Raw genomic sequence first — 15,462 nt, forward strand, 5'->3', positions numbered from 1 at the left:
AAAGAGTCTCCTTTAATATTTCTTGCAGGGCTGGTTTAGTGGTCATAAACTCCTTTAGTTTTTGTTTGTCTGGGAAACTCTGTACCTCTCCTCTTATTCTGAATAACAACCTTGCTAGCTAAAGTATTCTTGGCTACATATTTTTCCCATTCAGTATGTTGAATATGTCACCACTCTCTTCTGGCCTGCTAAGTTTCTGTGGCGAGATCTGCTGCTAACCTTATTTGTCTTCCCCTGTAAGTTAGGGATTTCTTTTATCTTGCTGCTTTTAGGATTTTTTCCCTTATTTCTATATTTTGCAAATTTAACTGTGTTATGTCTTGGTATTGGCCTGCTTTTGTTGATTTTGATGGGAGTTCTCTGTGCCTCCTGGATCTGGATATCTGTTTCCTTCCCCAGATTAGGGAAATTTTCAGCTATTATTCTCTCAAATAAACCTTCTGGCCCCTTTTCACTCTCTTCTGGGACTCCTATGATACGAATGTTATTATGTTTGATGGAGTCACTGAATTCCGTAAGTCTGCATTTGTGATCTAATATTTTTCTTTCCCTCTTCTTTTCAGCTTCATTGGTTTTCGTAATTTTATCTTTTGTATCACTTATTCATTCCTCCGATTCTTCCATTCTTGTGGTCATTACATCCAGTTGGTTTTAAATCTCAGTTAATTACATTTTTTGTTTTGGTCTGACTAGTTTTTAGATCTTTTATCTCTGAGGTAAGAGACTCCCTCGTGTCTTCTGTGCTTTTTTCAAGTCCAGCTAGTATTCTTGCGATTGTTGCTTTAAGTTCTGGGTCAGGCATATTATTTATATCTGTTTCAATCAGAGCCCTGGCTGTGACCTTTTCTTGTTCTTTATTTTGGGATGAATTCCTCCATCTTGACATTTTGTCTAGGTCTTTATTTTGTTCTGTGTATTAGGAAAGCCTGTTATGTCTCCTGCTTCTGGGAGTAATGGCTTTATAAAGAAGAGGTCCTACACTGTCTAGGGCCTGGTGCTTTAGGAAGTGTCTCTGAGGTATGTGTATGTACTCTCTGGCTGTATTTTGGTTGCTCTTTCCCTCAGGTTAGTCCTCTGCAGAGTTTCTCCTTGCCTGCAGTGGGGAGTGTTTGGACCTTGGCCAGAGTGTGCTGAGTTTTAGCTAGGTGTGTTCTGGTCTGCTTGTTAAAAGAGACCTGATGCTATTTCCACTAGTGCTGAAGCTCCGCAGAACTCTCTTGTCAGTAGACTTGGTGCATGTGGGGGATTTGTGCTGGTCTTCTGAGGGAGCGGTCTGCTGCACCGGTCTCAGGCATACTTGTCTGAGAAAAACAGCACCTTCAGAGCACTGGGTGGGTGAGGCTTGGTATAAGCAGTTCAGGCTACCAGTGTTGGTGCTGTGCTGCTTACTGAAGTTAGTTTATGCTGAGGGGCAGGGGAGAGAAATGGCATCAGCCCCCTCCCTCATCCCTGGAGAGGGGAGTTTGTACCTGCCACTGTCCAGGAAGCCCTCCCAGAAAAGCGTGTGTCCAGAGGAATCCCTCAGATCGCTTCCTTCACCCTGTCTGTGTCTGGGCTGTCTGCCTGCCGGCATCGCAGTGCACCTGTGTTCTATCCCAGGCAGGCTGGCTGAGTTTTAAAACTCCCAACTTTAGGGACCTGGCATGGCATGGACCATAGGATATATGCTTTTTTAATGTGCATGTGGACTTTATTTTTCAGGACTTCATTTTATTTTGTATTTATAGTGTATAAAAACCTTTACGTTACTTAAAACTTAAAAAAACATTTAGACATGGGGTGCCTGGCTGGCTCAGTTGGTAGAGCATGCTACTCTTGATCTTGGGCTTGTGAGTTTGAGCCCCAGGTTGGGTGTAGAGCTTACTTTTCTTTTTTTATAAGATTTTATTTATTTGAGAGAGAGAACACATAAATTGGCAGAGGGGCAGAGGGAGAGGCAGACTCCCTGCTGGGCAGGGAGCCCAATGTCGGGCTCAATCCCAGGACCCTGAGATCATGAACTGAGCTGAAGGTAGACGCTTAACCTACTGAGCCACCCAGGTGCCCAGGGTGTAGAGCTTACTTAAGAAAGTTCAGGCATATAAAAGTTTATTTAAAACACATGTGATATAATAAGATAAAAATACAGTAACTACCTGTGTACCAACCTGGCTTAAAAAATAAAACGTTAGGGTGCCTGGGTGGCTCAGTCAGTTATGTGTCTCCCTTTGGCTCAGGTCATGATCTCAGGGTCCTGGGATCAAGCCCAGCATTGGGCTCCCTGCTGCCCGGGGAGTCTGCTTCTCCCGCTGCCCCCTCCCTGCCCCCCTCCACTCATGCTTGCGCTGTCACAAAAATAAATAAAATCTTAAAAATAAAACAAAAAACATTATACATATGTACATTGCTCAAAGCATCGGTGTTTATAATAGCAAAGAACTGGAAACAACCTAAATGTCTATTCTGTTGTTGATAGGTACAAGTAGTGAAAGTAATGACATGGATATGTTTCGTAGAAGTATTCATACAAGTATGATTCTATTAAATGAAGTTCAGAAATATGTAAAATTAAATATATCAGTTAGAGATACACATGGGGAAAACCACAAAGAAAAAAGAATATATTAAAAATCAGAATGGTGGTCACTTCTGAGAAAGTAGGGAAGGGACTATCTTGAGACAAGTAATTATAGGGGGTTTCAAAGGAAATAGAATGTTCTTAAATTGAGTATTGGATAAGTGGATGTTCATTATATCCTCATATCCTGCATATTATATAAATATTCTTTTGTTCCTATTCAATATTTAACAATAGTTTTTTTAAAAAAGCAAACATTGTGAATATAGTCCAAGCTCTGTGTATTCCTTCACAAATGTATTCCCTTTTTCTCAGAGATAACCACACCCCTCAGTTTAGAATTTATTATATGCAGGTGTTTAACCTGAGTATTATGTTGCAGACATATGGAAACAACAAAATACGAGGAATGTTACAGTTATTCATTAGCATTTTCACTGGTAACTTGGCACTCTTAATCCCAGTGGTTTGTCAAGATTGTGTCATGTATAGCTATTAAAAGGATAATTAGAGGAGCTACCTCCCAATTCAAATGCAGGTAAACATCATCCATGCCTTACATTATTATATTGTGTGGATATACTTGATTTTATCCTCATTTTAGGACATTAAAGTTGTTTCTAGATTTAAAAAGATAGAACAGCAATGTCTGTTCTATAAATTTGTGCACAGGCCCAATATAAAAATTGGGTCGTGTTATAATGGATATTTGCTATGGCACTTGTCTTTTTTTTTCACTTACACCCTATTCCATGTCTGTACTATAGATAGATTTTTTTTTTTTTTTAAGATTTTATTTATTCCGGAGAGAGAGAAAGCAGGGGGAGGAGCAGAGGGAGAGGGACAAGCAGATTCTGCACTGAATGCGGGGTGGACGGTGGACGCAGGGCTTGATCCCACGACCTCAAGATCATGATCTGAGACACAACCAATAGTTGGACACTCAACTGACTGAGCCACCCAGGCGCCCCCCCCCCTTTTTTTTAAATAACAACTTACCAACATAGTTTTCATTGTATACATGTGCAGTAAGATTTTATCATTTCTTTATTGATGGATATTTAAGCTATCTACAGATGATATTGCTAGGAATATCCTTATATTTGTGAATTTTAGGGAGTATTTCTGTGTTTGTGGTCCTGGAAATGGGAATTGCTAGTTCCAAGAGTGAATATTTCAAATTTCCAGATTGTCAGATTGCCTTCTAAAAAGGTTATACCGTTTGACACCTTGGTAATAGGGGGACTTCCCTCCCTCCTAAGATTAGATTAGATTCCCTTGCTATAAGATCTTATAATGCTTTGTATTTTTATAACTTTCGTAGCAGTTGGCTATTGTTAATCTTCAGTGATTTGTGTACCTGCATTGGCTAGCAAAGTGTCACTCAGTTACAGCGGATATTCACTAAGAACAGGATAATTGAAAGCTCTGCCGGCAGTTGTGTGTTAGAGATGGGAAGTTAGAGGAAATTTGCTCTTCTGGTTTATTTTTTGTGCAGAGTTCCTCCTTTTCTAAACTTATCTGCTTTGACAAGAAGTTCTAGTGGTTTGTGGATCTTTAGCTTTGGTACATCTTTACATATTTTCTTCCTGCCAGCTGGGTTTGTTTGCTGCTGAGAAAGTTATGCCTGTCATGTTATTGATGTCTCCTTCCTGCCCTCTGTACAAGTTGATGAAGGTCTTGGCTCGCTTTCAACCGAAGACTAGAGTGTCCTTTTTCCAGAAGGGCAACCCCTTTTGACTCCAGTGTCTTTCTTGAACCTGGTCCAAACTGTTTTGTGTGTTGATGATTTTTCTCTTAATAGAAACAGTGAGGCCTTTTTCTAGTTTTTAGTTATGTGATGATATCTTTTATTTCTTCTTTTTTAAAATTTCTTTTTTGGGGTGCCGTGGTGGCTCAGTCAGTTAAGGGTCTGCTTTCACTCGGGTCATGATCCCAGGGTCCTGGGATAGAGCTCCGCATTGGGCTCCCTGCTCAGTGGGGAGCCTGCTTCTTTCTCTCCCTCTGCCTGCCTCTCCCCCTGCTTGTGCGCGCTCTCTCTCTCTCTATTAAATAAGTAAAATCTTAAAAAAAATTTCTTTTTTGTCATTTTAAGGTAGAAAAGTGCTACACACTTTAAGTAACACCAGTGATTTTCCAATAAAACTTAATTCCTTTAAGTATATCTATTTATAGAACATTTTTATCCAGTGCCATTCATTTTTCCTTTGGTTTAGATAACCTCAAAATCTCTGACTTTGGCTTGGCAACAGTGTTTCGGCATAATAATCGTGAACGTTTATTGAACAAGATGTGTGGTACTTTACCTTATGTTGCTCCAGAACTTCTAAAGAGAAAAGAATTTCATGCAGAGCCAGTTGATGTTTGGTCCTGTGGAATAGTACTTACGGCAATGTTGGCTGGAGGTAAGAGCTGTTTAATTAATCATGATGAAACTCCTGTCCTATGGAAAGCCAGATTTGTTATACCAAAATAAATTAAACAAACCAAGGAAATCCATATTTATATGATAATATTTTTTTTTTAATTTTTTAAAGATTTTATTTATTTGTCAGAGAACACAAGCAGGGGAAGTGGCAGGCAGAGGGAGAAGCAGGCTCCCTGCTGAGCAAGGAGCCCGATGTGGGACTCGATCCCAGGACCCTGGGATCACGACCTGAGCTGAAGGCAGATGCTTAACGGACTGAGCCACCCAGGCATCCCCTATATGATTGTATTTTAATAGTGAACTTATTTATAACTAAGTTGGAACTTTGAATCCCAAAACTTTTTAAAAATGAGGTATGTATAGCTATTAAATAAAATATCACAATAGCAATCTCTTAAGATTCATGTGAATAATTTTGGAAACAGTAGAGCAGAAGTGATAGTTTATCTTTGAAGTGCCTCATATGTCTGTGAGTTGGCATTCTTACTTTGAAAACCATATTGAATTAATTTGGAGGAAACTTAATGGGTTTGTATCATTGACTATTTTCCTTTAAAACTTTACTATATAATAATGTGAACATTCAGAAAACCGGGACTTGTTTCTTTTTTAGAATTGCCATGGGACCAGCCCAGTGACAGTTGTCAGGAATATTCTGATTGGAAAGAAAAAAAGACATACCTCAACCCTTGGAAAAAAATTGATTCAGCTCCTCTAGGTAACTGGGTTATGTTGATTGAAAGTACTGATTTCTTGGATAATGAAGCTTAGTGATGTTTGAATTTTTTCTTATATATATATATTTTTCTTTTTAACTTTTAAATAATCACATAAGTAATATGTGGTCCTTGCAGATAGATTAGAAAATAATAATTTTTTTAAAAAAAGCCAACTGTATAATTCCAGCACTCAGAAATAGCTTCTTTTAATATTTTGATATGCAGTTCTACACTTTGTTGTAAAAATGTATAACAAATATGTTTGTTATGTATGTATATTATTTATAACTATGTATGTTTTTATAGAAAATGAGATCACACTACACATGCTATTTTATAACCTGTTTTTTTGTCTTAATGCTGTAGTCATGGCCATTTTTCCATGACTGTAATTGTAGGTCTACATCATTGTTTTTAAAGGCTGTGATGGAATTTTGCTATGTGGGTATGTTTTACTATAGTCATCCAATTCACTTCTTTTAGAGATTTATATATTTTTTTAAAATTTTTCACTTATGAAAGAGATACGGTGATCATCCACGTAATGCACATACCTTTAAATCATGTAATTAAAAAAAATCCACAAGTGTCAGGAATGTATGCAGTTTTTAATTATTATGGTTTACTTGGCCACATTGCTTTTTTTTCTTCTGTGTTTTATAATTTTTTTAAAATTTTATTTTATTATGTTATGTTAATCACCATACATTACATCATTAGTTTTTGATGTAGTGTTCCATGATTCATTGTTTGCGTATAACACCCAGTGCTGCATTTAATACATGCCCTCTTTAATACCCATCACCAGGCTAACTCACCCCCCCACCCCCCCAAATTGCTTTTTTAGAAAGTTTGTACCATTTCATCACAATCTCATTAGTTAATATTTAAAAAAATTTTTTTAAAGATTTTATTTATTTGTTTTTAAAGATTTTATTTATTTATTTATTTGACAGAGAGAGAGTGCACGCACCAGCAGGGGGAGCAGCGGCAGGCAGAGGGAGAAGCAGGCTCCCCACTGAGCGGGGAGCCTGATCTGGGACTCAATCCCAGGACCCTGAGATCATGACCTGAACCGAAGGCAGATGCTTACCTGACTGAGCCACCCAGGCGCCCCAAAGATTTATTTATTTTAGAGAGAGAGCACACATGATGCATGCAGTGGGGAGGGGTAGAGACCGTCTTCTGCAAACCCCGCACTGAGCATGGAGCCCAACATGGTGCTCGATCTCAGGACTCTGAGATCGCAACCCGAGTGGAAACTAAGAGTCAGTTGCTTAACCGACTGAGCCACCCAGGCACCCCTGTATTCACTGTTTTCTTATTTTTATTTTTAATTTAATACCAATGAGGTTGTACATCCATTGCTAGCTTTTTGTCCATTTTTATAGATGATCTGTTTTGCTCACTTGTGGCAGTGAGGTTTTCTTACTACTTTGTATGAGTTTTTTTTTTTAACATTAATGTCATTAGATCTTTGCATTTGTTACAAATATTTTTCACAATTTGCCATGCATTTTTATTTTGTTTATGTTATTTTCACATGCAGAAGTTTTATATTTTTATTCAGATCTATTATTTTGTTCTTTGTGGTTTTCTGACTGTATTGTTATGTTTGGAAAGGTCTTCCCTACCCCTAACTTTAGAAAAAAATTCCCTGTGTTTTCGTGTTTTTATAGCTTCAGTTTTTCATTTAAATCTTTGGTCCATTAGAAAATAATTTTGGCTTTCGGAGATGTATGAATTTTTTATCAAGATAATTAAGATACTTTAGGATGATAGTTGCTTACATTATTGTCTCTTAAAAAGTTACTGGAAAGTAAATTTTCCTTATAAAACTGTGTGAATGAGGATGTAACATGACATATTGGAACAATGAAGTTTGGTATTGAAAGTGGATGAGGGTTTTTGTATCTTTTTGTTAATGTTGTCACATGGGGAGAAACATTTCCACCAGACTCTTACTCTGCTTACTTGCAGACAGCTGAGAATTAGATCTGAGAATGATCTTCTAAGATATAGACAGTAGCAAAGAGCAACTACATGAAATTAAAGCAATAATGTAGTAGCTTTATTCTTTCTCTTGCCCAGAAATATTTGGATATAAGGAGACTAATAGAGAATATGTTCCACAGCACAAGTTTCTAATCTGCATGACTCTTTTGTAAATGTTGTATTAATATTTTATTTTCAGCTTTGCTGCATAAAATCCTAGTTGAGAATCCATCAGTAAGAATTACCATCCCAGACATCAAAAAAGATCGATGGTACAACAAACCTCTCAAGAAAGGTAATATCATGAAAAATACAAGTATTTTTTTCTGTGAAAGAAAAGACCCTTGGCAGTCAGTATTACAAGTCAACAACACAAGATACCTGTGGTCTAAGTCCTCATGTTGGTTGGTTATAATGTCTAGTAGGGAAAACAGAAATACAAAAATGAATTTTGAAGTTTATTAATAAGGTGGAAAGTCAGAGTACTATAGCTAAGTGTTTGACCAAGTCTTAAGTGACAGAGAAAACTTGTCTTTCTGAGGAAATCACATTAAATCTAAGGTCTGAAGATTAAAGGGGAGCTAGCTAGATGAGTACTAACAAGATGAGTGTCAGATTCTGAACAGAAGAAGCAGCATCTGGAGAGTCTTGGAATTTGGAAGGTGGTACATTTGAAGAACTTGAAAGAAGGCCAGTATGGCATGGACTGTGTCTGGCTTATTCATCACGGTTGTCACCAGAGGTTAGCACGGTGTGTTGTACATTGTAGGCTCTCAGTAAATGTTTATTGAATAAATGAGTGAATAAAGAAGGGGGAGAGGGAGAGAGGTTTGAGATGAAGGTTGAAAGGTAGACAGTGACCAAATTGTGGAGGGGGATCTTATAAACCACATTAAGGATTTTGGACTTTAACTTGAGGCCACTGAAGAAGCCTTTGAGAGATTTTAAGCCAGGAAATACATGATCTGGTTTTAAATATATTCAGTTTTAAAAGATCTTTCTAGCTACCTTTTTTTCCCTATTGTTTTTGACATTTTTGATCCTGAATGTGAGAAGATGGTACCTTGGATGAGGTTAGTGGCAGTGGGATTGGAAGGAGGAAGTAGATTCCAAAGAAATTTACCAATTAGAATTGATAGGACTGGTGATTGTTTATATATAGAAAATGAAGGAGGATGAGGAATCCAGGATGACTCCTTTCTGGGTTTACCAACTCAGAAAGTGGTGGTGCCATTTACTGGAATATAACTCAGGAAAAACAGAATTGGGGGAAATTTTATTTGATTTTAGACATGTTGAATTTAAGAAGTAAAACTGTCTAATCAAGAGATGTGTGTATGTGTGTAACTCAGGAGATAGGACCAGGCTTGAGATGTCAGTATTTAGGTGTTTTCTGCAAATAGACAGTAATTTAAACTGGTAGATGAAATTGAGTGTATGAAACTTTAAGGAAACTTAAATCTCTAACATTTAAGAGATAGGTAGAGGCCAGGGAAATAGAGAAAAATAGCCAAAGAGATGGGAGAAATAACAGGAGAATATGGAGGAATTGAGGCTAAGAGAAGAAAACGCATGATACTAGCTAATACTGTTAAGTGAATTAATAACGAACCCTAAAATTTCCCGATAGTTATTCAGGATTGTGGCAGGAACAGGTTTGGTGGAGACCTGGGAGTAATTAAGTACAGTGATTATAGTCTAAAAGAGAGATAGTGAAGCAGAGTGTAGACAGCTCATTCAAGCAGTCTGGCTGTGAATGGGAGGAGAGATCACAATGGCTAGAGATGAATGAGGAGTTTTTAACTCTTCTCTGAATGTGTCTTTTACCTTTCACTCTGTTCTAATAGGAATCCAACTCTCTTCTGAGAACACAGGCTTCCTCTCCAGTGGTAGATGTTTTCTTTCCCACATGCTCCTACCCTTGAAACACGGGGTGGGGCAGACATCCTTTTTGTTCTTCATTGCCACTTTTCCCCCTTTTCCCACATTTCTCCCCCTCTTCACTTTGAATCTCATATTATCAGATTACCACCCACAGTTCCATCCTTGTTACAGTCAGCTTCTGAACCCCCAATTAAAATTCCTGCCACATTGTCACTCTCTCCAACATGACTCTTGATGTACATTTTGTCATGGTTCTTGGTGATTTAAATATTCATTTGGATGATTCTTCCAATATCTTGATCTCATATTTCCTTGACCCTCTCTCCTCTATTGATCTCTTCAAGCATCCTGCTTTGATTACTGGTATATTTTTTTCTGGTTTCCTCCTCTAGTACCCTGACTCCAGCAATCCTTTGACCCTACTTGGATATGTAATCCACTAATTCTACTTCCTTTTCACTATCTCTTATCTGCCCCCTCCCTAGGTCCTCATTTCCATCCTCACTACTTTAAATCCCAAGGTCAGTCATTATAATGTCTTCTTTACATTCAGCTTCAGCTTTCCGGCCCTATTCTCTCTTCATCATGCTTACTGGTCAAAACCTAACCCAAGTTTAATCCAGTCTTCTGCCTACTCTACATTTAACACCTGCATAGCTGATCACATTTGGACCAAAATATATGACAGTGTTCACTTTAAATTCAGGCTCACTAATCTCAAGTGAGCCCTTAATTCTGCCAGGCAATTATAATGCCTTTCTTTACTTCTTTCACAGCCTCACTCTCCTAAATCACATTTGTATGCCTTTTCTTTTTTCTTCAACTTCTAATACCTCCTTCCCCATCCTCACTCTCAGTTGGTGACAGTACTTCCTGCTTCACTGAGAAGTAGAAACAATCATAAGGAAACTTCCACAAGCTCCCATCACCATTTCTACTCACCTAACCAGCTGCCTCTGTGCTCGTATACTCTGCTTTCTCCTCAGTTGCTAGGAATAAATTGTCTGCTCCAGATATAAGCCAACTCTGTCTTGTGCACGATGCCCAGTTCTCCTTTGCTTACTCAGGGACATTGTCTAGCAATTCTTTTGTCTTTGTCCTGTATCATTAATTTTTCTCTCTCTCCTGCTTTCTCATTAACATACCAGTATGCTGTTCTTTCATCTTACTGCCTGATGCATAGTAGCTTTAATAAAATATTTGGATAAATGAATTAATAAATAAAATGTTTGGCTAAATAAAGTGTGTGTAAATGGTTTTGAGACAGTTCCAGTTGATAGGAAAAGGCTGAAGGTCTAAGAGAAGGAATGAAGGAGCATCAAGACCCCTGAAGAGAAAGGAGGGTATGGGGCTCACATACAAGTAGAGGGATGGGCATTGGATAGGAGCATGGAAGGGAAGGAAGGGTGGGTAGTTGTGGAAATTTCACAAGAGTATAGAAGTTTTGAAGTAATCATTTGGAGAAAGGGAGAGGAAACTGACTAGAGAAACATAGGACTAACTGTCAGTGTTGAGGATCCAGCTAAGGATAGTAACCATGAATTTATAGTGGCATCATTTTCTATATAATAATTATTCTTGGTGCCTTTTTCAGGGGAGCAAAGAATGTTGGATAGAGTAGATTGATAATGTTTATTGCCATTATCATAAATTATTTTTTATTTTAAAAAGTTTTGATTTTTTTAGCTAGGTCTCTTTGTCTTCATAGACCATTGTCTGTTACTATAAATGGTACCATTAAAATAATGACCTTTATGTGAAACCCCACACTTGGAACATACTTACAAGTCAGGATTTGTGAAATGTGTAATTTGACAAGTGAGTCCTCCTAAGTTTATAATGACCACATTTCTTACGTAATCATGTACAAGGAGCCACTATTTGTCATATAACTATTTTGTTTTGGATAAATGGATTTAGATGTGGTTTTAAAACATTTGTATTTATGTTTTCTTTTTTAGGGGCAAAGAGGCCCCGAGTCACTTCAGGTGGTGTATCAGAGTCTCCTAGTGGCTTTTCTAAACACATTCAATCCAATTTGGACTTCTCTCCAGTGAACAGTGCCTCTAGGTAAGATTAATCAATAAAGATCAAATAGTTGTTGAATGTAATGTTCCCATAAGAAGGAATGCATGTATAGATTTTTTCTTAATAATGAATGTGATTTTTATCAGTGTGAGAATGATAATGTCATATAAGAAAGGCCTGATTGATTTTATCTGAAGATATATTTTTTTCCCATATCTTAATGCTCCAGTGAAGAAAATGTGAAGTACTCCAGTTCCCAGCCAGAACCACGGACAGGTCTTTCTTTATGGGACACCAGCCCTTCATATATTGATAAATTGGTGCAAGGGATCAGTTTTTCCCAACCCACATGTCCTGATCATATGCTGCTGAATAGTCAGTTACTTGGCACCCCAGGATCCTCACAGGTAAGGGAATTTAGTTTTTTCAAGTAAGTGATGAAAAACTTCTAGTTTTTGTCATAACCTTTTTTTAAATGTATAAATCTTAGAAATATAGTATTAACACTTTAGTGTATACAGATTTTTTTTTTTTAACAAGGAGGAGAGAATTAGAGGATGCTTTCCTGTATAAGAATCTTAAGTCACATAAAAGAATTTTCAGACCGAATAGCTATGATACGACTGCTTTTGGTAATACCAAATTTATTCAGGTTTCCTCTCTTTGACATGTAGAACCCTTGGCAGCGCTTGGTTAAAAGGATGACACGATTTTTTACCAAATTGGATGCAGACAAATCTTATCAATGCCTGAAAGAGACTTGTGAGAAATTGGGCTATCAGTGGAAAAAGAGTTGTATGAATCAGGTATGTTTCATTGATTTTCCTGAAGAAAAATGTAAATATTTAAGTAAAAAACGATCATTATCAGTATATTTTTGAAAAAGAAACAATTGGGGGATGCCTGGGTGGCTCAGTCGCTTAGGCGTCTGCCTTTGGCTCAGGTCATGATCCTAGGGTCCTGGGATTGCTTCCTGCATCGGGTTCCTTGCTCAGCGGGGAGCCTGCTTCTCCCTCTGCCTGCTGTTCCCCCTGCTTGTGTACTCTCTCTCTCTCTCTTCCTCTCGCTTGCTCTCTCTGACCAAAAAAAAAAAAAAAATCTTAAAAAGAAACAATTGAGATTGAAAAGACTTAAGTAAAATGTTCTTTACCTTAAGAAATAATATTGAAAGTCTTCTTAAAGGTTATTAAAAATATCGAGAGGCAAATCATTGTTTTTAAAAACTATATATACTTAAATTGTAACAGTAACAAAGATACCCTTCTATGAAAGATGAATACATTAACAATCCCATATTTCTTCCATCTCCCCTGCTCCCACCTACCAGTTTTTGTTGTTTATATTATTATAGCATATTTGTAACATTGAAATTCTAATCTGTCTTTAGGCTTTTCAAAAATCTGATGTCATAAAAAACAATTAGAGGTGAATATTATGTATTAAAGAAGACTGATAAATAATGTAATGTATGATCTTTCACTAAATCATGGATTTAAAGAAAAGAAAGCTATAAAGGATGTTATTGGGATAATTGGGGAAATTTGAATATGGTTTTATATTAGATAATGTTTCTGTATAAGTGCCAAATTTCTTGAGTGTTATAATATTGTGGTTTGTAGGAGAATGTCTTTGTTCATAGGAGAAACATGTGGAAGTATTTGTCTTCTATAGCTTGGTTGAAAAACTAAAAAAAAAAGACAACCACATAAAAAAAGACAAGTAAACATATACTTATCTAGGTTGATAAGACCAGTGAAGGGTATATAGTTATTATTGTAGATTCTTTCAGGGTTTTTTTTGTAGATTTGTAAGCTTTCAAAATTAAAAGTTGGGGGAAATTGTTACTGTGTAGAAATCTGAGGCCAGCCTGATTTTCCTCTCACTTGTGTAGGTAATTTATTTATTCTTTTAATCAGGTAGGTTTACTGAGATGAAATTCACGTAACCTAAAAATCATCACTTTAACCATTTTAAAGTGTATAATTTAGTGGTTTTGATATATTCACAAGATTGTGCTACCATCATCATTTAAATCTAGAACCTCCCATTGCCTCAAAAATAAACTATACCAATTAACAGTCACTCCTCCCTTTCCTGGCAGCCACTGATTTACTTTCTGTCTCTATGGACTGCCTATTCTGGATATTTCATATAAATGGAATTATATAATATCATATAAATGGCTTTTTGTGTCTGTCTTCTCTAACTTAGCATAATGTTTTCAGGGTTAATCCGCATTGTTTACATTTATCAGTATTTCATTCCTTTTTATGGGGAATAATCTTCCATTTTGTGGATAGAAGGCTATTTTATTTATCCATTTACCTGTTGATGGACATTTGGGATGTTTCTACTTTTTGGCTATTATGAGTAATGCTGCTATGAACATTTTTGTACAAGTTTTTGTACAAACTTTGCCAGGGCTGTCATAACAAAATACCATAGACTGGGTGCTTAAACAGCAGAAATTTATTTTTTCACAGTTCTAGAGACAGAAGTCCAAGATCAAGGTGCTGGCAGGTTCGGTTTCTTCTGAAGCCTCTTTTCTTGGCTTTCATATGGCTGTCCTCTTGCTGCCTCCTTATATGGCCTTTGCTCCGTGCACATGGGTACCTGTTATCTGTCTCTCTCTGTATCCTAATTTTTTTTTTCTTACAAAGATACCAGTCATATTGGATCAGGACCCACTTAGTGGTTTCATTTTAACTCAGTTACCTCTTTAAAGACCCAGTCTTCAAATACAGTCATATTCTGAGGGGTTAGGGCTTTAGCATACGAATTTTGAGGGAATACGATTCAACCCATAACAATATGTTTTCAATTTCTTACGTATATACCTGCTAATGGAATTGCTAAGGCGTATAGTAACTCTGTTTAACTTTTTGAGGAGCTGTCAAGTGGTTTTCCAAAGCAGCTACACCATTGTACATTTCCACCAGCAGTGTATGTGTTAAGCATCTTGTACTTTCCCAGAACATGAGGTTCTAGTTTTGCACAATAGTGGTATACCAGTGTATTTTTTAGTCATTCCTTGAAATGAGAAGTATTACAAATGTTTTTGTAATTGAGGCTAAACTTATTTATATTGCCTTAGGTTACTGTATCAACAACTGATAGGAGAAACAATAAACTGATTTTCAAAGTAAATTTGGTAGAAATGGATGAGAAGATCTTGGTTGACTTCCGGCTTTCTAAGGTACATATAACAACATGTTTTCTGTTTGTTTGTTTTTTTAACTTTGTTTTGCTGTTATTAAAGAAGTATTACATGTTCACTGTAGAAACCTAAAAAATATGAAAACATATAAAGGAGAAAATATGAATCAAGTTTAATCTAATCATCCAGAGAGAACAGAGACCTATTTTATACTGTATTTCATTATGGTAGTCTTACTACTTCTTTAGTATGTGCTATATGGAAATGCTCTTATATGTAGAGATTTTTTTTCAATGGCATTATATTTGTATATACATGGCATTCGTAAATATATGGTAACATTGATTTCATTCAGTGTTCTGAACATTTATTTTTTGTCATTATCCTTCTAAAACATAGTTTTTTCAAATGACATTTTCCTTATTATAGAAGTTTTTTTGTAGAAAATGTAAATAAGTAAAAATAAAATAAAAATAATCCTAAATTATACTGTCCAACAGTAATTACCCTGAATATTTTAAAGCATTCTAAACTTATTTAATCCATATATATCTTTTTAATAACAATTATGTTTGTCCAAGTGTACAATATAATTAATGAGCATTCATCTGTCATAAGTAAGTCTGTGATTAGTATTTGTATACGTAGAGTCTTATTCACATTTCTGGTTATTTCTTTAGAAATTACTGATTCT

At 36.5% G+C, this 15,462-nt stretch overlaps 1 protein-coding gene across 5 annotated transcripts in view; it reads left to right on the plus strand.

Annotated features, from left to right (window-relative positions):
- Positions 1–15,462, plus strand: part of CHEK1 (checkpoint kinase 1) — a 78,001-nt gene that overhangs the window by 12,579 nt on the left and 49,960 nt on the right. For 4 of the 5 annotated variants that reach the window (XR_003517614.2, XR_004819438.1, XM_027581141.1 and 1 more), the window contains exons 6-12: positions 4,774–4,962; positions 5,599–5,703; positions 7,899–7,994; positions 11,545–11,653; positions 11,841–12,018; positions 12,286–12,417; positions 14,706–14,807. Coding sequence is in view for 3 of the 5 variants with exons in the window: in XM_027581141.1 (XP_027436942.1) it covers positions 4,774–4,962; positions 5,599–5,703; positions 7,899–7,994; positions 11,545–11,653; positions 11,841–12,018; positions 12,286–12,417; positions 14,706–14,807 (911 nt within the window). In the remaining 2 variants the exon portion in view is untranslated. The remainder of the gene's footprint in view (positions 1–4,773; positions 4,963–5,598; positions 5,704–7,898; positions 7,995–11,544; positions 11,654–11,840; positions 12,019–12,285; positions 12,418–14,705; positions 14,808–15,462) is intronic. The other variant, XM_027581142.1, reaches the window with a different exon arrangement.

Source organism: Zalophus californianus, chromosome 11 (genome assembly GCF_009762305.2).
Source record: "Zalophus californianus isolate mZalCal1 chromosome 11, mZalCal1.pri.v2, whole genome shotgun sequence".
NCBI classification, from domain to species: Eukaryota; Metazoa; Chordata; class Mammalia; order Carnivora; family Otariidae; genus Zalophus; species Zalophus californianus.